We start from the raw sequence: 23,536 nt of genomic DNA on the forward strand, positions 1-23,536 counted from the left end.
TTTGCTGCCTCTGCCTGCCACTCTGTACTGCTGCAATGCATTATGATGATATCACCATGCAACACAGCAATGTCATTATAATGTGTTGCCACTGCCGCAGGCCAGCAGCAGGAGTGGTGGGCGGTCACCAAGAATGGGGAGTGCCTGCTCAGTCGCCTGTCTACTCTAACAACGGCAAGTGCATGCAACTGCCTGCAAGAGCAGGGGGTGCTGACATGGGTCACAGGTGACACATGTAACCCAGACCATCGGCGCCCCTCCCTGCTTGGCACCCTAGGCAACTGCCTAGTTTGCCTAGTGGGTGTTGTGGCCCTGATGATGCATTTGGGTTTTGACTGTACCACTTCAGACTGAAAGTGAAAACTCACACAATGGAATCCTCTTCCATATAAAATATTTCCTTCACTTAGAAATCTAGTATGTCAAGGAGAAAAATTCACCTTTTCCCCACCATGCTAGCTTTCTATATGGAGGAGGGTTTTTTTAATATGAAGGATCGTTCATCAAGTGAGTCCTCACCTACTTTCTGAAGTGGTATATCCCTAGCACAGATTTGCCACCTCAGGGCATAGATCTAAGCATATCTCAGGCTATATATCTTCCTCCCGGCCAGATTCGTCCAGCCCCATTCCTGGCTGCTTTTAAGGCCCTTCTTAAGACCCACCTGTTTCGCCAGGCGTTTGCACTTTAAGAAAAAAAAATTAATTGATTGTTGTTGGTATTTCTGTTGTTCACCACCAAGAGTCTTTGGAGGAGGCAGTATATAAGAAGGCAATAAATAAATAAACAACTTTGAAGGTTTCATTAGCAGGAACTGAGTTTGAATGAGCAGCAGAATCTGGGTTTCTTATGTGGTAAAACTGCCGCCCTGTAACCAGAAGGTTACAAGTTCGATCCTGACCAGGGGCTCAAGGTTGACTCAGCCTTCCATCCTTCCGAGGTCGGTAAAATGAGTACCCAGAATGTTGGGGGCAATATGCTAAAATCATTGTAAACCGCTTAGAGAGCTCCGGCTATAGAGCGGTATATAAATGTAAGTGCTATTGCTATTGTAAGTGCTATTATGTTGGCATGTGTTTATGTGTGTGTTTGTGTTGTATTCCTAGGAGAAGTGATGAAAGCATATAATCTCTAGGATAAATTTTGCATGGATTATTTGGTAGTTTTAAAATATATTTTTTTTCCAGGTATAGGCACCACAAAGGCAGGAAAGGATGATGAATTATTGACAACAGTGGTAAGTTAGACTACTGCTGATGCACGAGGTGCTTAATAGATTATCATTGTTATTTTGCATGTAATTACTTTATTTTCCATGCTGCCAGTGTCAGAAGGTCCCCCACCCCGCCTTTCCTGTTTTCTCTTGGTCAGTTAAGAAGTGGAGCTCCATTTACAAGACTGCCTAATGACAAACTGAAAGCTGTGATTCCACCTTTCCTGCCTCCTTCACGTTTTGAGCTGTGGAATTCTGACAGGATACAAACAAACCAAGATGGCAGCAGAGAGCAAACGAGACTAGGCCTTCCACACAGATCTACCAGTCATGACAGTAATGGCAGTGGAAGTTCAGATAAAGTAAGAGATTGACATTAAAGTTGTATTGTGTAGGGGTTGATTTGATTTTTAGTAACTCATAAGTCTGGGTTATTAAAACATGCTGTTTTGTTTCTCTTAAACCAAAGGACCTTTTAAAGTTATACAGCACACTGTAAAACAAAATATTATACATTTGATTAATTAAATGTATAACTTTGTCTTGTTAGCTCCAGAAAACAAGAAGGACAAAGAAATAAATCAGATGGAGTTTATCATCTGTTTTTGAAAGCACTGGAAATATTGTCCTTATGAATGCTTATCCTTATGGATGCATAATGAAATCACCTGTGGGTGAGAGGGAGGTACCAAAAGACTTGGGGTTACCCACAGTTACGTCAGTTTCACAAAAATCTGAAGAATAAAAAAACCTAAAGAGGCCAAAAAAACCCAAACTGTCCCAATAGAACTAAATGGAGCAGAACATTTGTGGAGAGCAGTTGACAGACAAGCAGGTAGGAAGCGCTAATAGAACTCAGTTGGGAGGAGGCCTTAAACAAAAAGTGGAAAATTTCTCAGCTTGAAGAATACTCCCTCAAGACAGTCACAACATCTTCTACTTCACCTTTCCTCTTCAGGTGCCTAAAACCCAGCATTTTACTATGGAAAATGTTGATTGATTTATCACATTTAAATCCCTTCATGAAGCTCAGGCCAGCAAATATGGGATTATCACATTTTATCCATACAAGCCCACAGTGTGGGCTAAGCTACTTGTCTAAACTGTTGAAGTTCAATAATTACTGGCTTGTGGTCCAAATTTGCTTGGCTTGCAGTATGTGAATGCATTTTGAAATGAACTCCCTTGCCCCTGGAAATTGTCTTCTGCTCACAATTTATTCTGAGAGTATTATGAGTGCTTATGTGCTTGCATGATCTTCTCACATGTACCCCAAGAGCAAGGCATCTACCATGTAAAAATAATCTTTACAAAAGCAAATCGTATGAGTCTAGCTTTTAGGAAAATGAAAACTTCCAACTGTGGGGATGGGATGGGGGGTGGGAGGAACCCCTTACCTCATGAACAACAAATGAGTTAAACAGTTTACTGTCTTGCCAATCTCCAAATCAACCAATTCCCCCATCCCTGAAATTTTGCCCTATAGGGAACCTTCATCACTTACAGGAATCAGGCTCCAGTTGCACTCAGGGCAGCAGAAATTGCAGGAGCTGCACTGTAGCAAGAGGTGCCACCTCTCCGGAGGCGATCACCACATATCTGGTAGATGGCATTACTACTGATTCCCACTGTTGCCTCCTTCCTGCATTATAATTTTCAAGGGCAGTGCAAGAATTCATGTGTGCAACAAACAAAGAAAAAAACCAGTTGAGATCTCTTTGAAAAAAAGCATTTGTTTTAGTGTTTGCAGATGACGCTGCTCTTGGCAGTCCGGTTACAATTTGAGGCAAGTGTAAGGTTCAGTTATTACTAAATGCTACCCAGGGAACTGAGTGACTGACTAGGGATTTGAATCTTCATGGTCTAAATAAAAAATTGTATCTACCAGACTATATCGGCTCTCAAATATCACCCAAGTTCTGAAAGATGAGGCAATTAGATTACATTAATTTACTATTAGATTACATTAATATACTATGACACTTATTTCTGTGCATTATCATTCCTCTTATTTTAATGAAGGCCTGCCTGCCTGAATGTACATTGCGGTGAATTTAGCTCAGGTAGCTTTGTTTTGCAAACATTATTTTAGTTAAAGCTGTGTCTAAAATCATTTAGAGAAGTTAACAATTCTCTCTCTTTTCAGGCATCGTTAAGTAGAGGTACTAGACCCATTAAATTGTCAACCTTTGCAAGAAGACCTCCTACTCCTTCGAGTTCAAACAATTTCAACCATTCCCCCCATTCTTCTGGTGGAGCCAATAGCATTGCAGGAGTTAACAGGCATGGTGGAGAAATGCATAATAAATCAGGTGCGCTTTGATAGATAGATAGATAGATAGATAGATAGATAGATAGATAGATAGATAGATAGATAGATAGTCTAGCTATAATGAATAGTAATATTTTATCTGACACAGCTACTGATAAATCAATCAATAAACTGATTTTAAAACAGAGGCTATTCCCACGATCATCCAAAATCGGGCTAGGGAAGCCTAGCCCAATTTCGGATGATCGTGGGAGCCACCGGGCTCGCAGCCAAGCCCGGTTGCCTCCCGGTGGTTAACCCACCTAAGTACCCCTCCCCTTAAACCGGGTTTGCGGAGCTAGTGTTCCGCAAACCCGGTTTTTCTGATCATGAGAAGCCGCGGCGTGACTCACGTGTAGACGCACCATGGCTACTCACGAGTAGAGGAGGGGAGGCGAAAAGCCTCCGCCCAGCTCCGAGGGTCTCTCCAGTATGCCCTGCGCACTCGCACAGGGCATACTGGAGTTTTCAGGGGCCACACGGCCCCTGAACTCTCCAGCTCCCGCTGGCTCTGTCACGGAGCCGGCAATCGGAGCCGGCTCCCGCCCTTCTCTTGTATGGGGAGAGCGGGTTTAGCCCACTCTCCCTGCTTAGCTCTCCAAACCGGGTCTCACTGATTGTGAGACCTGGCTCAGAGATTATCCATTCTGCAATTACAGGTAACATGCTTTGACTTATCTTATTTGGAGGGAGGGCCACTATTCTCTCTAACTTACAAATTGTTTTCACAAATTTGAGGCTAACGTGCCTTACATGCACATATATTCATCTCCACTATGAGCTTCGCTACTCATTGAGATCATCCGCAGTTGCCACCAGCTCATCTGGTGCCTACTTAGGAATGGTTCTTCTCTGTTGCTGCTCCAAGGCTTTGGAATGTGCTTCCTGCCGAAATAAGAGGCTCCCCATCTCTGGCAGCTTTTTAAAAGGCATATTTATTCACCCAAACTTTTAAGTAGATTTATAGAATTGTGGTTTTAAAACTCTTTTTAATGTTTCAATTACTTTTGTGACTTGTGTTCTGATTGTTGTAAACCACCCAGAAATGTGAGTTTGGGACAGTAAGTAAGTGAATGAATGAACATTTGTACTTAGTTCATTTCAAGGGTGCCTCCCCAAACTAGACCTACCAGTGGATGACATTCTGACTAATGAAGCCAACCAACCATCCTCAGTATTCCTAGATCTTATGGGGTCATCCCTCTGTGCTGTACTGATTCCACCTTTTACTCAACCCCACAAATAATGCTTAGTTTTGACAGACTAATAGTAGGCATGCATAGCCTTACAATGGCAGAGCGCTCTCTCGCTCTCTCGCTCTCTCTCACACACACACACCTGAGTTCATGATTGACTCCTCATATGAGCCAAGCTTCCAATATAATATGAAGTAAAAAAGATCTCTCAGATTAAAAAAAAGACTTCTATTATAAACAGTAGATTTTAATGTTTCTTAAAAACATGTTGAAATGTAGTTGGGTTCTTATTTAATTTAGTACTGGTAACTGGTTTAAGGACAGGAAACGGGGTAGGAATAAATGGACAGTTTTCACAATGGGGAGAAGTAAGAAGTGGGTCCCCCAGGGATCTGTGCTGGGACTAGTACTCTATTGTTCATAAATGACCTAGAAGTTGAGGTAAGCAGTGAAGTGACCAAATTTGCAGATGACACTAAACTATTTAGGGTAGTAGAATTCAAAACATTGTGAGGAGCTCCAAAAGGATCTCCTCAAACTGGGAGAATGGGCGACAAAATGGCAAATGCAGTTCATTGTAAGCAAGTGTAATGTGATGCATATTGGGGCAACACCCGCCGCGCCCCCAACTTCACATATACACTAATGGGGTCCGAGCTGCCAGTGACTGACCAGGAGAGAGATCTTGGGGTTGTGGTGGACAGCTTGTTGAAAGTCAACTCAGTGTACAGCAGCTGTGAAAAAGGCCAATTCCATGCTAGGGATCATTAGGAAGGGGATTGAAAATAAAAATGCTAATACTATAATGCCCTTATATAACTCTATGGTGCTGCTACATATGGAGTACTGCATACAGTTCTGATAACCAAATCTTAAGGAGGACATTGTCGAACTTGAAAAGGTGCAGAAGAGGACAACCAAGATGATCAGGGGCCTGGAACACTTTCCTTTTGAGGCAAAGTTACAGCAGCTGGGGCTTTTTAGTTTGGAAAAGAGGTGACTATGGGGGGACATGATTGAGGTGTGTAAATGATGCATGGAGTAGAGAGAATGGACAGAGAAAAATTTTTCTCCTTCTCTCACAACACTAGAACCTGGGGTCATTCGATGGAACTGAAGGTCAGGAAATTTAGGACTGACAAGAAGTAGTACTTTTTCACACAGCACATAATTAATCTATGGAATTCTCTGCCATGGAATGTGGTAGCTTGGATGGCAGTAAAAGGGGCTTAGACAAATTCATGGAGGACAGGACTATAAATTGCTACTAGTCTGGTGGTTGTGGGCCACTTCCAGCCTCAGAGGCAAGATGTCTATGAATTCCTGTTGCAGAGAAGTAACAGCAGGAAAGAGGGCGTGCCCTCACATTTTTCCTGTGGGCTTTTCAGGGGCATCTGGTGGGTCACTGTGGAAACAGGATGCTGGACTAGATAGGCCTTGGACCGGATCCAGCAGGGCTGTTCTTATGTTCTAGAAAAATAAAATTGTTACATATTTGAATATTGTATCTTAACTTGATGAGTTTTTTTGTTTTTGTTAAGGTGGCAGCGCAGATAGTGTTTTGTCTCAAATTGCAGCTCAAAGGAAAAAGGCAGCTGGTATCCCTGAGCAGAAACCCAACCAACAGCAAACTCCAGTAGGCTCAGCTCCATCCTCTCTTCCAGAGATGGAAAGTACACCAGCCATTGGCAATGGACACATTCTAAAGGTTTTTGAGTTTATTATTTTTGTTAGCTAGGAAACTGAAAATGGAAGTAGTGAATCATGCCTCATGTGTACTAAAATCAGTCACACAACATGGAAATATATTACTGGAGTACTGAAGTAAGTTGCTGATCCAAGGCCTGTAGGCAAAAGACAAATATCAATTGCTTAGAATGTTAAAACTCAAGCTATTAGATCCTATTTGCTTTCCCACTTCAAAAACATTCAAGGAAATTATTAAAAACATATTTGAATTTTTTAAGTGGGAAAGGAAGTAGAATCCACTACCTTGAGTTTTAGCCTTCTAATAAAACTGATTGTCAATAGTAACCTCAAGGTACCAAACAAGGCTGCAGTCTAGTCAGGGATGCACCTAGGCAGTTTTGGTGCCTGGACAGCCCCCACTGTGAGCCCCCCCCCCATGTCACAAGGCCCCCCAAAACCTACTTTTGGGGGAACTCTTGCTGTGCCGAACCTCCGTTTTGGTGGTTTTAAAAAAATTTTCAGCCGCCGCGTGGTCGAGGGGAGGCTGCCGGGGGGTGAGCGAGGCAGTCCTTCTCCCCACTGGCGGTGGTGGAAGCGATGAGTGGCAGCAGCTTCCAAGGTCCAGGGGGGCCTCCAAATGGCCAGGTGGACCTCCGGCAGCCACCCCGCACCTGGGAGACGCTGGGCCGAATGGAGAGGCTCAGCATTGCTCCGGCTGCCACTGGGGTGGGGGCAAGAAGAACTGCTGGGCTCACCCCCCGGCAGCCACACCTCGGCAGCCACTCATCGACCGTGCGTTGGCTGAAAAATTTTTTTTTAAACCCAGAGGTGCAGCAGGGTGGGTGTGGGGTGGCTGCCAGAGGTCCACCTGGCCATTTGGAGGCCCCCCTGGACCTTGGAAGCCACAAACTGGGGCCCCAAGGTCCAGGGGTTAGAGCACTTCTGGGTCTAGCAAACACAGTGCCCATTGAAATGGGATTTTACTTATATGCTGGGTCGCACCCTGGGTTCATAAATATAACCATATTGCATTCTATGTAATGAGCTTTTGTGTTTTGGTGTTTGGACATTTGTCCTAGTGGAGATCCAGTAGAGAGTGTGGATGTGGAGTCAGAAAGAAAAGGGAGGGAAAGAAGAAGGAGAAAATGATGTTGTTCTGAATAAAATCCCAGTTAAATCTTCCTAAGATTAATTTGTGTTTATGAGGGAAGCAGTTATAAAACAAACTATTGCAGTGCCTTTTTCAGGACTAACTGCCATTTCCTAAAAGGTGAACTATGCATAATAATCCATTGTATCAATGTTTTCCTTTCCAGAGCAGCTCTGACACAAAAGATTGTAGTATGGATGTGCAGAGCTGGTTTGCTTGCAAACTAGATTGCTGAGAACCAGGCCAGTTCGAGCAGTTCAATTGTGAACTGATTCGAATCAGTTCAAACTGTTTCGTCGAACCTACCGGCCCAGCCGATCAGTTCAACCAAACCGGTTTGCTTTGCCACGGTTTGGTCCAAATTTGGACTGAATTTGGACCGAAACATACCAAATAGCCTGTGCACACCCCTAGATTGTAGTGGGGAGGGGTGCCCCTCAAACCATTTTTTACCCTTCAGGGGAAAAAATATGGCTCCATAATCAGTCCTTGCTAGGGAGATGAGTAGCTCAAATGACAAAGGAGTAAAAGGTTCTGCAGGGTGAAGCATCCTTCTGACTTGGGCCATATGAAGATGGAGTTAGACATTGTACTCGCTGCCCATGTAACATTTAGACACATTTCTACATGTTCTTTCCTTGTCTCTAATAGTGGCAGCCAATGCTGTGGAGTAGAAGCAGAGAAATACACAGTGTGATATCACAATGTCAGTAAGATGCTTTAATGTTAGGGGAAGAAGTAGAGGAAAACCTGATATGGGGCTGATCTTTTGGTGACAGTCCCAGATCAAGTGTAACATCTAGATCCGACCTCATAGACCTCTTAGAGCTCTGCCTGGCATGACAAGCAGCAGATTTACTTTGCCTGCTGTACTGCGTTTTGGTTAATTGCCTTAGGGCCAAACTAAGTGTGATGCTGAGCACAAGCATATTTTTCTTTGTGGAATAGCAGCCTGATTAGATCCTGGTAAGTGGAGCAAACCTGCAACCCTTGCCTTTCTCTATGGTTCCAATCCACATACTCCCCTTTCCCACAGTTGCTATTTGTCCTGGGTGGGAACCTGCCATTGACACCAGTGGCAGCTTCCCTCCAGGGATAAATATTTGCAACAGCGACCTTCAGTCTGGATCAGGACCTCTGTTGCAGATGCACAGGGTTAAAACAAACATCCCTTGACTCAATCACTCTCCTGATTTTGTTCTCCTGGCTGCTATTTTACAAAGGAAAAAAGCATTAAACAACAAAGGATGTGATTAATGTCACTCCTAATTTGGGCCTTGCTGGTGTTCAAGAACAGGGGCCAATTATAAATCACATTCCCTCTGCCCCCCAAAAGCTAAAGCTTTACAACAACAAACAAAGCAGGGAGAGTTGGCAGTACCTTGTATAATTAAATACCACCATGCAGCTTTGCTGAATGCAATGGGTCAGTGGTTTAGAAGAGGGTTTTTTAAAAGATAGTCCTCCATTCCAACTAATGTTGGAAAGCCACTGCACACTTGGACTTGAATGAAGATACAAGAACAAAGACTAGAGATGCAGTAGAAAAAATAAAGCTAAAGGTAAAGTGTGCCATTGAGATGGTGTCGACTCCTGGCAACAACAGAGCCCTGTGGTTGTCTTTGGTATAATACAGGAGGGGTTTACTATAGCCGTCTCCTGCACAGTATGAGATGATGCCATTATGATGCCACATAATAAATCCCTATGAGGATTCATTACACACCAAAGAGTCTAAACACCTCAAAAATGCCTAAAAAAATAAAATGAGTATCCGTGTGTGTGTGTGTGTGTGTGTGTGTGTGTGTGTGTGTGTGTGTGGTTGACACATGGCAGTTGACAGTTGGCAGTCAAAATGAACAGAAGAAATGAAGGTGTGCAATGAATCCTCCTAGGGATTCATTATGGAGAAAGGTTAGTATACACCAAAGAATCCAAACACTTGAAAAATAGTGACCGCACATTTTGCTCTATAACTCCTCTTCTACAAGGACTAGAGCTTAGCCTTTTTTTTACTTTAAAAAAAATTAAAACTGAGGATCCATGTTAGGGTTAGGATAGGTCGACTTTGAATCCCTATTAATCCCCATGGCGGAAATATACAAAATAAGTGAAAACTAAAAAAAATCATTAAAAATCAACCAAGTGCACCACTGCATTGAAATATAGGTGGTAGATTGCACCCACGGGGACCTATCCACCACCCAAATATGGTGCCCCTAGGATCTTTATAAGTGGTCCAAATTGATCCAAATCTAAATCGAATCCAAATTGAATCTGGGGTGATTTGGGGGGACAGATTCAGTCACAAAACAAATCACGGGTGATTCGATTCAGGCACAGATCGAATTGAAAAAATCAATTCATGCACATCCCTACTTAACTTTTCTTTCAGAGGTTGCAACTAGAGTCCTCTTCAGGCATTCTAAAAAATCAGGGATGCTGTGCACCAGCATTCTGATCATGAGAAGCATCTGAGCATGAGTACAGTGTTTGTATGAAGTACAGAGGGTGGGCTTCTGAGCACATCAGTGCAAGGGTGAGGCTTGTGGGCATTCTCTCAGAAAGGTGTACACAAGTACAGCATTCCTTCTTTTTTATAATGATTGAAGACTATATTCCAGGCATATGAATCACCCAATTCTCTTTCAGTATAGCCAATTGCCAAATAGATTTTCATCAGTGAGGTTATTTTAATTATCATCGAGCCTACTTATATAAGGAGATAAAAATATCCAAGACGTGCTCAAATACTTCATGAAGCATTTTTTTAAAAAAGATTGATATGGTAGGTTTTAGTAACAGGAACGTTTCTGTATTTGTGTTGTTCACTAAAACAGAAGTTGGATGTGAACAAAAAGCCTCCGTCTGAGAACTCTTCAACTTCTAAAAGCACATCTCCGACTCTCACGCCATCTCCTTCACCATCCCCATCGCCCAAGGTTCAAAGTGCAGAGTCCTCTCTTTCCTCCTCTCACAGGCAAGGAAAAAGTAGTGGTGGCTCCAGCAGCGGAACTCTGACCGATGAAGGTACGTAGTGCTGGGCTTCGCAATCAGCAGGATCTCATGGTTTGTTGGTTTGTTTATTTAGCATATTTAGATACTGCCCCAAACTCACGTCTCCAGGCAGTTACAATAAAATAACATAAATTAAAACAAAAATTAAAACCATAACATATTCTATAAATCTAATTAAACGCCTTAATGAATAAATGTGTTTTCACAGCCCTTTTAAAAGCTGTCAAAGATGGGGAGGCTCTTATTTCTGCAGAGAGTGTGCTACAGCGCCTCAGGGTGGCAATGGAGAAAACCTGTCCCTGAGTAGCCACCGGATAAACTAGTGGCAACTGCAGACGGATCTCCCCAGATGATCTCAATGGGCAACGGGGCTCATACCATAGAAGGTGTTCTTTTGAATACCCTGGGTGCGAGCTATTCATGGCTTTATAGGTTATAACCAACACTTTGTATCTTGCCCAGATACATATTGGTAGCCATGCCAGTGTAGTTACAGATTGAAGTTCTCTCCTGAGTCCTCACCCCACACAATAAGTACTTCAATCTATTATCCCTCATCCATTCAGCTCTTGCTGGATTGCATTACTTATTGCGTTAACTAACCCTAACCCTTATTCCTGATGTTCTAGTTTTATATAGGATATTTTTAAAATATTGGATTGCATTCAGATGTGTGGTTTGAAATTATGTAGTCCAGTACAGCTGCAGCACATGATCCTATCAATCATAGCTTATTCTCAGTTGCTGTAAAGTGTCAAGATTCTTTAAGTAACTCAGGACATCATAACATACTACCCTGACTATTAGGGTATCTCATTTCCTCTGTTTGTTAGAACAAGTAGTAGCTAGAGGTCAGTGTCCCTGTATATCCTTATATTCTACACCAGACAACGATGATGAAGCTGCCCAGTAGCAGGTTCCCATCTAGCAAAGAGGTGGCAGAGGAGAAGACAACAGTGTCTCAAATGCTATATGACTGATTCCTCTGTTTCTATCTTTCCCTCTCAAAGGCCTGTAGTGGCTCAAAAGCAATTGTGGTAGTGTACTGGAGTTTGACAGGAGAGCAACTCCCTCACTGGCTCCAAACAATGACACCTTACTGTCCTCTAATGTGTATATGTTCTCTTTATTTAGCAGGGGGAGAGTAACTGGCCCTATCCACCCCCAGCACAGTACTTCCAGCGACTGTTGCTGGTGTCTATCTTATGTTTCTTTTTAGAATGTGAGCCCTTTGGGGACAGGGTTCCATCTTATGTGTTCGTTATTTCTCTGTGTAAACCACCCTGAGCCATTTTTGGAAAGGCGGTATAGAAATCGCATTATTATTATTATTTTACACAGTCAGACAGGTGTTATTGACTGGTTTGTTTTATCCAGACATCGAGTCCTTCCCAAGGACCTGGGATGCCAGAATTTTATTGTCAGTGTTGTTGTTATATACTCTGAAGAGCTGGTTTGGGTGGGGGGGCATATGTTATGGTGCTGGAGGTCTTTAGTGATCCTTGGGCTACCCTAACATTTCTGTAAACACTTCTGAATTGGTATCATGTGCATGTAAAATAAAGGACAAGCCCAAGACCCATATACTCTGCATTGCCCAGTTAATTGTGTGTGTGCATAGTTGAACATTTCAAAGGTTAATATGATGCTGAGATGCAGGCTGAAAGAGAAATTATTGGTCAGGCTTCTTCCTGTGTTCTTTCTCTCTTTGCAAGATTAGCTTAAAAACATGTGTCAATAAACATATGTACAACAATTCTACACTATTAAAACAACATTTAAAATTATTTGTTTTTTATCTAAAGATGAACTCACAGGTATCCTTAAAAAACTCTCACTTGAGAAGTATCAGCCTATTTTTGAAGAACAAGAGGTAAAGTTTTGTTTAAACTTTTGCTCTGCTTTTTTGTTTATTTTATGTATGAATCTGCTGAAGTTTGGATAGTGTACAGTTGTTAAGTCACCTATATCCCCCCGCCCCCTGTCTTGCTTTGCACACAATTAGGATCTCAGAACAGTAACATCTGGACTTTTCAATTTTTTATTTAAATATTTTTAGAATTTTCATTTTATATTGTTTTAAATGGTGAACATGAAGTAATTAGGTCTAGTTATAATAGATAATAGATCTGTGGGAGGGGGTGTTGGTATATATATGTCTGGTCCAACTTTCCTTAGAATGCCACGGTATTAGCACATAACAAGGAAGAGAATTTTCCGAGACCAATCTTTACAAAACATATATAAGGGAGTACATTCATGTGCTTGAGTGAGTTCTTTTGAATGTAATTGATCTTTCATGGTCACAAAGGAAGAATATATACAGTTTTTTCCCAGGTCAGTGCCCCAAAAATGTAAGCACAAAAGCTTTAGGCATGTTGCTTTGTGCCTTTGATCTCAAATGGAATAACAGTTTGGTGTTCAATGAAGCATATTCTCCCATGATGTAAACAAAGATCCTTTAGAAAAATAGCTATTATGTTATTTTGCCAGCCAAGTGTGCTGTAATTGTGATCTATTAATGCAAACCTTGGAAACAAAATTAGAAAGTTGTCTAACTGATGAGCCGTTTGGACATTCTTTTGATGTATTTTTCCACCTCTGGAGCCACCTCCCTAAACGAGGTTAGGAGAGCTAGTTGTAGAGAGCAAGTCTAGAAGGAGCCCTCGGTTGTCTGCGGAGAGGTAAGCTTTTTAAGGCTTCCTCCCTGCTAGCCCTCTTGCCCTTTCTCACTACTCATGAGAAAGGGCTCACAGTGTAATGTCTGAATAGGGCTTAGGTCTCCAGCAGGTCAGACAAACAAGAAAGTGGTAGCAGTGACAGTTCATCAGACCCTGAGGTCATTTACACAGTCAAAAACTCTGTTCTACCTGGGTTTCGGAGCCATGTGTACTCCCAGTTTTTTGTTCTGGGCAAGCAAGAGGAAAACCTGGGTAGAAGTGCTTGTGTGGAAGTGAGGTAGGAGGAAAAGCTACCCAGGTTTTCCTCCTACCTTGCTTCCACACAACCAAAAATCGGGAGCGCACACAGCTCCCAAACCCGAGTAGAACACAGTTTTTGATTGTGTGAATGACCTCATGGATTTCTGTTTCACAGGTGGACATGGAAGCTTTCCTCACTCTTACGGATGGTGATTTAAAGGAACTGGGAATCAAAACTGATGGCTCTAGACAACAAATTCTGGCAGCTATTTCTGAACTGAATGCAGGAAAGGTATTTATCTTCCATTTTCAAAACAAGCACTGGATGCTGTTTTTTCACTTTAAGCACATATTTTTCAATATCCAATAGAAAGAAAGTACTGTGGTGTCATATCATCCCATCATGGTGGTGTTCAGCGATTGCACAAATCTTTTGTTCCCAGGGACAGAGCCTATGTTTGTCAGAAATGTGCAGATTCCAGTGGGCTAGCTGGTGATTTCTAAACACTGACCTGACCTATCACAGCCCCTGGTTTAGAGCCTTGGGTGTCCAATTTAGACATTATATTTATTCTTTTCCTTTTCCGTGGGTTCATCCTATGGTGCGGCTGTGATATTCAGAGGCCTGCCACCATGAGGTGTGATCACTGTACGTTATTCATCTTAGAGGAAGGGCAGAGGCGTAACTAGGGAAAACGGCGCCCGGGGCAAGCACTGAAATTGTGCCCCCCCCCCCCACCACGTCCCCACCGCCGCCCCCCCCCCACATACATCTGACTGACACACATGTTTCAGAAAACTTTTATTTTAAAATTTTAAAAAATTACAAAAATTACCAACAATTTCAAAATGCACTACATACTTAGGTTTTTCCTCACAACAACCCTGTGAAGTTGGCTTGTATCTCAAACATCAGAATTATGATGCAATGATGATTATTATGATTATGATGCCCCTCCCTCACGCCCTGGTTCTGTTCCTGACTTTCCCTTGTGAGTGACTGTATTTTAACAAAATGAAAACCAAGGACTCCAAAGTAATTCGAGGGACTAGGGTGATAGTGCTAAAGACTCCTTATTCTCCCGCTGTTAAAGAAAGACTCCCCTTTTCCAAAACCGCATGCTATTTACACCAGAAAAGGTTTCAAATGGAGGGGGAAGCATTCATGCATTTATGCTTTGTTTTATGTTACGATTTCAAAGTTAGAAAAACTATAAAAGGGCCATTTTAGAGAAGATATGCACTGCCTTAGTTGCAAATCCTGCTTTTTTGAGATTCCCTGCAATTGAATAAAGCGATAATATACACCTTTGCTATTTAAATTGGTTGGAGAGTATTTATGACAATAAAAAATGAAATGGCATTTCAGATGCAACATTGGTTGCCTAAGACCACTCAGATTTAACTAATCTTCATCACATTGACAAAAAGAGCAATTAAAATTAAAATCCATGACTAAAACCAAACCACTTTGGGGTTGTTTTTAATGAAAGGTGGTATATAAATTTAACAATAAATGTTTAGAAGTATATACTTTCACCCCCTGCCCAACCTACAATTAATTCCAGCTTATTTTCAAAGGGCTTCTAGTTTTATTTACAAATTGCTTGGCAGCACCAATGTTTAAGTAATCGCTAATTGCTCCTAATGATAGTTTTACTTATTGTTAAGTTTATATACCACCTTTCATTAAAACATTCTCTGTTCATCTGATTTTCAGTCTGGTTAATTAAATCGGTGGAGGTTTAGACTTTCCTGATGGGCTGAAACAGCTAATCCATTTTGATGATGACATATAATTAAATTAGCTTGCATTACATAGTGAAAAAGTCCAGGAAGGGAGAGATGGGGGGATGTGGAACCCAAGGTTCCACATCCCCCCATCTCCCCCTCCCTGAACTTTTTCAGTAAAAACGTGGTTAGATTATAGGGGAGGAAGGACTTGAATGAGCAAAAAGGGGAACTGGTTCGGGTGTTCAGGAAGTTGTTCAGAAGAGGGAGTTGTTCAGGAAGTTTGCTCTGGTGCGTGTCCTCCTCTCAACGCATGCGCGACTGGTGGCGGGGCGGCGGGGCGCGCTGGGGAGTGAGAGTCAGAGACTTGGACTACGAAGATGCCACGGTGCCCAGTGCTGGATGAGCAATGCCAATGGGGGGGGGCGCGCTCCGGGACCGGGGGAGGGGGACTGCTCTGCAAAAAAATCAAAAATAAAAAAATATATAAAAAAATAAAAAAAATTCCGGCAAATTGGCGGGGGTACTTTTTGGCGCCCCCTGCCAAGTGGTGCCTGGGGCACGTGCCCCCCTGCCCCCCCTTATAGTTACGCCTATGCAGAAGGGGCTGTTCTGGGAAGAATAGAAGGTTCTAAGTTCCCTCCCTAGCATCTCCAAGATAGGCTGAGAGAGATTCCTACCCGCAGCCTTGGAGAAGCTGCTGCCAGTCTGTGAAGACAGTACTGAACTAGATGGTTTGATTCAGTATACGGCAGCTTCCTATGTTCCCATGAGTTGTCAGAACTAAAGTATCAATAATCTGTATTGTTGAATCAGTAATATGATCTATTTTGCATGTAGCAGTTGAACCCAAGACACTGATCACCTTGATTAAGATAAGTCATACCACAAAGGTCATACCATTCCTATGTCCTGGAAGTGCAGATTCCCATCTCAGCACAAATAAATAGGTTATATTGTGCTTGTTTTTAATTTTTTAATCAAATCTGTATTTTTATATTCTAGCTAATATTTTAATTGTATAATTTTTGTAGTCTTGTTTTAACTTTTGTGTGAACCGCCTTGAGATTGTTTTAATGAAAGGCTGTATAGGAATTTGACAATAAAAATAAATAAATTTTTGAGACACTTCTTGTACTCCTTTTCCATTACATTAGATGGAAACAACTTGTGACCCCTCAAAAGCCAAACACAACTTACCTGGCATGCATAACAATCTGCCACGGGCTTAGTAAACCTCCTTTTTTGCTGCCTGATTAGTGCTGGATTAGGTTGTGAAGCTCCTAGCAGGATGCATTTATTTAATTTGTGTATTTACATATTAATCTTCAGAATAGATATCCTGCTTTCTTACCAAATTGTTGGTGGTTTGCTGGACTGCATTCAGCTTGATGGGTCACAAATTTGTACAACTTTGAACCAGAGTATGTGCCACAAACAGACTGGAATGAACCAGCTTACTCAATTGATATCAATATCAGCCACTCTGACAGTCCTTTCTTGACATCATGGGGCACTAGAGTACATTCCTAAAGATGCAAGCTAAAGTGTGTTTGTCACTGATGATGGTATTAATAGCTTTAACTTTTGACTGTGCATTTGCTTCTTAACCATGTTTTTCAACAGGGACGAGAGAGAAAAATTTTACAGGAGACCATACACAACTTCCACTCTTCCTTCGAAAGCAGCGTTAGCAATACCAGCCCTGGAAAACTTCAGTGTAAGTAGAGGAGGCTTATTTGCTACTAATAATGCAGTATTTGCAGTGCCTTGCTTATTCCTGACTCTCTTGACCAGGGGTGGATCTTGGATTTGAATATAATTGTGTCCTGAACATACTGTTTATACCAACTTTCATTCCATTCTAATTCTTCAAGAAAGGTACTGCATTATGTTATGTATTTACTGACCCTTGTGAAATGGGTGCAGGGGCAAGTTGGGATTCAGAACATTGTCCTGGATGTACAGGCCACCTTTCATTCAAACTTCTTAGTCCTCAGGGGAGATACTGCATTGTGCTGTGTGTATAGCTTTCCTGTCCCTCTTGAAAACAGGTGTGGAGGTCAAGCTGGTATTCAAAATTGATGAGTAGAATTGCGATTTAAATATGTGTTGCAAATGTCATTCCAATACTTCAATGTTCAATGGAGCTGAAGACATGTTTGATCACATTCCAAGATGCAGAATGGACATGGAAAAATGGCTGTGGGAATCCATTCCACTTATTTATGGATAGGATACTAGACTGTAATTGAACATTTCTCCTGCACCTTTAAATTTTCCATGGTATCAGGAAGGCATGGCTTCTCCCAACCATTCTTTCCCTAGTCTTTTTGCCCATCCCATCTGCTGCTTCTTTCAGTGAACAGAACTCCAAGTGTTCCATACACCAAGTAGTGGATAAATAGAGACTGGAAGGGATAAGGGAAAAATTGGCAAGAGATGCAGTGAGTCTGCCACATTTCCAGTCCTGATACTACAACAAATTTAAAGGTACAAGGGGAATCTTTGGCATCCCTGTTTACGAAGCCTCAAAAGAGTTGAGGCACAAAAGACACTTAGTCCTGATTCTTCTCCTTTTTATTAGGTGGGGCAATACAGTGGTATAGCAAGGGCAGAGGAGAGCTGTATCCAGCCCCCCCTGCAGCATGCACCTCCCCTTGCCCCTTGCCAGAGGCTCATGGCTGCTCAGAAGGAGCAGCTGCTTCTGAGCCAACTGGGAATGGAGGGCATACATGCACCCTGATGCCAACACAGGGTGCACGCATGCCCTCCATTCCCAGTTTGCTCAGGGGCTGCTCAGAAGCAGGGAGGCTTTGTTTCCTTTCTCCAGAGAGGGCTTCCCTCTTTCTACGCAAGGGGTGGTGGGCGGCAGTGACAGCAGCAGTAGGAGATGCCGCTGCAAGTGAGGAGAGGAAGGAGGAGTGATGGCTCAGGAGTCCTTGGCAGCCTTCCTAGCAGCCCGTGTGTTTGGAACACAGGTGACCACTGGTAGCTCCACTCCTGGGAAAATACATTGTGTGATTAGATTGGTTTCTTATTTACCTCTTTTATTACCCAAATAAGTAGTCATTTTGAATTGCCCTAGCACTTTTTGTCTAGAACAAATCATGAAAAATGTCTTTTTTGTTTGTAGCTGGATGCTGGGCAAGACCACAGGAACCTTCTCCTACCAAGAGGTAGGTTTTGAACCAAGATGTCCTAGTGTTCTGAATTGTGGAGCAGAGATTATTGAATCCAAGTATCCTGAAGAAAAGGCATGAAGCAACCCACTACAGAAAGTACAGGAAAGAGGCTGTATAAACAATGTCATGTCCTTCATTCTGCAAAGAAAACTTGGTTTTAATGAAGCTGTTCAAAGAGCTGAATTTAATTACACATTTAGATAGTTTGTCGGTTTGGAGACTGTGGAACACAGTCTAGAGTGAACTATAATCAAAGTGCAAGCAAAATTTCCTAGGAGTCAGAAATGAAGATCTCATTGGACCTGTGCTGGCACAGGCCGGAAGCACTGCATTGAGGAAGAAGGCACAGTAGTTTGCAGCTTATTGAAGTCTATGCATAGTTAACCTGTGAATGGACTATGCATATCATGATGAAGAAACAAATGAAGGAATATATTAAAAACAACAATAACCTCAGTGGTTTTGTGAGAATGAGGCAAGTGCACTGAGGCATATTATCATGCTGCTGAATTGTTCCTAAAGTATATTGTACATTATGTAGCAAATACAATTTGTATTGATGATGGCAATGTTCAAATAAGATTTTTCTAATTAAAGAAAACATCATTTGTAACCAGTTTGTTGCATTCATGACTGGAAGGTTAATGTTTGAGGGTAAAGACCTCATGTGGGCTTTCAGCAGCTATTCTCTGGCATCTTGCCTTCTGCAGCACTAGTGCTCTGGTCCCTCAGCAAGCCAGGGAGGTTAGGCTCTGTGAGTCATGGACACTTTATAGGCTGCAGTGCTGGTCTGAATTCTGCCAGCTGACCATAATCAGTCTAGGGATAAGCTGAAGTCCAACCTCTATCCTGCATATGGTCAGCTGACTTCAACCTCAACTAGGGACCCAACCTCAACCATATCAGTTTCTGTTCTGTCTGATCTGGTATCTGACCCTGGCCCATCCTTGACAACACTGGCCCTCTAGTCTATCTGGTCTAGTCCAATTCCAGCCCATCTATGACTGTTTCTGGTCCTTCTGCTTCTGGCCCTCTGCTCCACACCAGCCCACATCTGAACCTGACTCCCCCGTTGAGGCCTCTTGGAGATTGGCCAAGGCCTGACAAAACTTGATCCTTCAGGTGCTACCACACTTGCTTACACAAATGTAAATTTCACGTGTGTGCACCCATGCTTTTGGACCACCCCATCCATGAGCACAGGAGGACTAGATCCACCAGGAATCTTCTGCTCAATCTAGACAAAGGTAAGATGACGTTGGGGTATCCCAGAGGAGCAACAAATTCAAAGGGAAGGCTTTTGAAGACAAAGATATAGTGTTTGTTATGTACAAGACAGAAGCACAATGTGACATTTGGTAATGTGCAACCTTGGTACAATCGCAGTTGCTCAGGGAATGAAGGCAACTCCCTGGACAACTCATGATAATGAGGGAGGGAGAGGGAGTGGAGGCTTTAATAGTCTGGCAGTTGGCAGGCATTGGAATGTGGGTAGAAGGAGAGGGGAGACAGGAGAAAGGATAACTGAGCTTTGATACCTGTTCTCAACCATCTGTTTTGTGCACAGTGCCAAAAGGGGTGACTCCTACTGGGAAAGATTTAAGGATCTCAGCCCCAAACGTTTTGCAAAGCAGCAGGCAATGACAAGCAGTTGGGTGCCAACTTTGCATCAGATTCCAAGGCCTATGGCAGGGGTGTTAATCTGCAGTCCTCCAGCTGTTGTGAGCTTCCAACTCCCATCATCTCTGGCTACTGGCCACTATGACTGGGGATGTTGGGAGTTGTGGGCCAACAACAGCTGGAGGGCTGCAGTTTGACACTTCTCGTCTATGGCATTCTGTGTACTGTACTCACCGCTAGCAAAAAGGAGCACCAGGTTTCTCAGGCAGTCAGACACAGGAGTTAGTCCACAACTCTGGTGTAGCAAGGGGAAAGGGGGCCCATGTTCCAACGGGTGCGCCCCCCCGCCCCCCTTGGTGATGGCCTCACCCTTTTGCCCTCCTGCAGCAGCAGCCGCTCCGGGTGGCTCTGTAGGCAGGTTTGCCGCCGTGGTGCTGCCAGGTCTGGCCCCGATCCTGGCAGTTCACACGTGCATGCAAAAGCAGGCTGGGCTCCTTTAGCCCAGTTTGGCACAAGTGTGTGACTAGCCTCACAGATTTCTGCTCGCCTCAGCAGTTCTGGACCCTGCAGTCCAGTGTTCCAACGTAGGTCTCGGTAATCTAGGATTCAGCTTTGGGGAAAGAGGGTTTGAGCACACAGGTGGATGATCAGCTGGGTGGACCTCTGGCTTGGGCAAGTAAAGGCAGTGAGGTCATTCACACAATCAAGGACTGTATTCTACCAGGGTTTGGGAGCTGTGTGTGCTCTCAATTTTCAGTTGTGTGGAAACAAGGTAGGAGAAACACCTGGGTAGAAGTGTTTGTTGTAGAAGCAAGGTGGGAGGAGAAGCTATCTCAGTCTTTTTTCTTTTAAGACTTTTTGCTGTGCCAGCAACTCTGTGTTCATTAAGAATACATGGAATTCAGGGTGAGCGGGTTACCTTTTCCTAGGCAGCTGTTGCCCTTTCAGGACTTGCATGACACACCTATTTCATCCAAACAGCAGCCAGCCTCCCTACTGGTACCAAATGTTTATCCATGTCTTGCTCAACCTTTGAGGGGGTTGCTGTCTGGCAACACTGGAGGAATACAACCCCATCCAGAACAGACCAAATTCGGATTTCCTGATCAACTATACCAATCAACAATTCCTTGGTCTCCAGTCAGCAATACCGTGATCGTATCTGGATTGGACTTTGGTTTTTAGTTTGTTTATTCATCCAGCCAATCATTGACTAGACAGTTGTTCAGCACATCCATGGCCACACCTGAAGAAAGTGGAAGAGAGGGTTAGAGATGTGTGCTATTAGCCGATAGACATTTCTCTCCAAATCTCCAATAAACCTCTCACAGCCATTTCATGTAGGCATTAAATACTACAGAGGAAAAGACAGAACCTGTTCCTCTGCACAAACCTTATGGTTTCTCAAATTCTTGCTTCATCTAGCCATGTTTATGGCATCTATCTTTGTCAGTAATTAAGGCTATTCTCATGACACGAGCTGCCTGGAGTACGGGAACCCTCTGCTCTTGGCTGCTCCAGCCAAGGGTAGACCTGTTCTTCTATCTGGTGTTTTACCCAGGTAGAATGAACCAAGGTTTATTCTACCTTGGCAGGCGATCATCTGGGTAACTGCCACTGGGTAGAAGGATTCCCACCAGCCTGCTGCCATTTTGGGCAGTGAGCCAGGAGGAGGGAGTGGCCGCGCCAAGCGCAGCACAGGTCTTTCTGAGATGCAGGAGAACTTCCTCCTCCCAAGCCCAGCTTTGGCCTTCACCATGCTGCCGCTTGTGTGGGTGCATAGCAGAGGCAAAAATGGCGGCTACTCATCTGCCAGGGAAGGCAGGCAAGCTCCTGCCTTCCCCCCCAGCCCTCCCAAGCAGCGGCATGAGGTCTTGTGAACCATCTCATTATTTATTATATTCTGCTGTTATGTGGGGCTCCAGGTGGACTCTAGTTCAAAGGACTGATGCAGTTCACATGTGCTTAGCAACTGCAGCTCCAGGAAGATTCAAGACATATGGGCCTACTCTGTCAGTGTGAGTGAGACCTTGTCAAGAATTGATAAATACATCTACTGAAACCATATGGACCATTTCACCATCACAACTGCCATCTTGTCTGGATTCAGTTTAAATTTGTTCATACTCATGGCTCTTTTTGTATGTGTGTAGTGAAAATGATACAATTATGCAAGAAGGAAATCTGTGAGGGAAACTGTTAGTGCCATCTTTGAGTCAATATGCTCCTAATTCTGTAGAAAGAATACAGAAGCTGTCTTGGCTAGATGCATCCTCATCTCCTGTCCTGATATGGTGTTATTAAAACATAGACCTTACTGTTTGGGAGGCCAGAGATTGTTCACTCAAAACAAGTGATTTTGTGTGGGTGAATGTAGCATTTAGGATACACTGGCACCAGAAGCAGGCTGCCTTTGGGAAGCAGGGCAGGCTACCTGAACCTTGGTTGTAGCAACCTAGTATGCAATCCAGTGTTCCAAACATGCCAGTTTAGGTGGCCTTGGATTTGGTGGTCTTCTGATGGTGGCAGAAATCAAGGTGTGCCTCTGTCATCTCTCCACTATGCTGGCACAACTGTGTTGCTCCATGGGTGGAACTGCACCACCCATACAATTCCACTGTTATAGAGCCAACAGAAGGGCAGCAACATGAATATGTCATGGACAGTGTAGGAATGGGCATATTAATGCCAGATTCAACACTCAGTCACCAGACATGTCCATCTTTGATGTACAGCACATGGTAGAAGGCAGCAGTGGATGAATTTGATCCAGCAGCAGAGGGTGTGGGCATGCACTTGTTTACTGGTGCACTGGCCCCAGGATTCACTGGTTGCATGTGTTTCCTCAGTGATTGCCAGGCCTGTGCATTTGTACCCCTCAACTATATGCACTCCTCTCCCCAGATGTGCTGTTCAGGTTAGGCTCCATCAGATCCAGATGCACTCTGTCCACTGCACCAGCTGTCCCACAAGTAGTGATTTGGGGCTATTAGCATCCTCCTCACCGAGGCCTTCCATGCAGCAGGTTCCTTAGAAGGACTACTGCCACACAGCTATTGGCTGCCATGCCCCATCCTGTCACCCCACATGCAGATGGGTGGAGGATCTTGGGGAGGTCATCAGGCCTGAACTTGCAGGGGAAGAGAGGACGTGGGCAATGATGATGAGTTGGATGATAGGAGGTGGTGGGTTGCCCGGAGGCCTTGCTCCACATGCTTGTCACAATGTGTTTCTGCTCTGAGGAGCCAGGTGGAGCATGCACGTGCTGAGAGGGGCCACTACTGAGGCACAGCAAGACATTGCCTTGATTGGTGATGGCCAGTAGGCTGAGCTGCAGGGATACCATGATGATCTAGCTGGGTGCCAGTGTTCCATTAGCAGCTTGTAATGCAGCTTGTGCAGCCAGTCTGCTGTGCAGAGCACATAGCAGCTTCAGGAATTGTCATGTTACTGGAGGTGATTACTGGCCTGCAGAAAAACCTCATCCATGTGCCAGCCCTGT

At 43.6% G+C, this 23,536-nt stretch overlaps 1 protein-coding gene across 3 annotated transcripts in view; it reads left to right on the forward strand.

Moving 5' to 3' along the window:
* ANKS6 (ankyrin repeat and sterile alpha motif domain containing 6) overlaps window positions 1-19,031 on the forward strand; it is a 40,615-nt gene extending 21,584 nt beyond the window's left edge. For all 3 annotated transcript variants that reach the window (XM_053249480.1, XM_053249481.1, XM_053249482.1), the window contains exons 8-16: window positions 1,188-1,237; window positions 1,372-1,575; window positions 3,360-3,525; window positions 6,262-6,428; window positions 10,400-10,589; window positions 12,383-12,450; window positions 13,674-13,790; window positions 16,856-16,949; window positions 18,366-19,031. In XM_053249480.1, the coding sequence (XP_053105455.1) occupies window positions 1,188-1,237; window positions 1,372-1,575; window positions 3,360-3,525; window positions 6,262-6,428; window positions 10,400-10,589; window positions 12,383-12,450; window positions 13,674-13,790; window positions 16,856-16,949; window positions 18,366-18,412 (1,103 nt within the window). In that variant the 3' untranslated portion in view covers window positions 18,413-19,031. The remainder of the gene's footprint in view (window positions 1-1,187; window positions 1,238-1,371; window positions 1,576-3,359; window positions 3,526-6,261; window positions 6,429-10,399; window positions 10,590-12,382; window positions 12,451-13,673; window positions 13,791-16,855; window positions 16,950-18,365) is intronic.
* Window positions 19,032-23,536: the final 4,505 nt, after the last annotated feature.

This window comes from Hemicordylus capensis, chromosome 4 (genome assembly GCF_027244095.1).
Source record: "Hemicordylus capensis ecotype Gifberg chromosome 4, rHemCap1.1.pri, whole genome shotgun sequence".
In the NCBI taxonomy this organism is placed as follows: Eukaryota; Metazoa; Chordata; class Lepidosauria; order Squamata; family Cordylidae; genus Hemicordylus; species Hemicordylus capensis.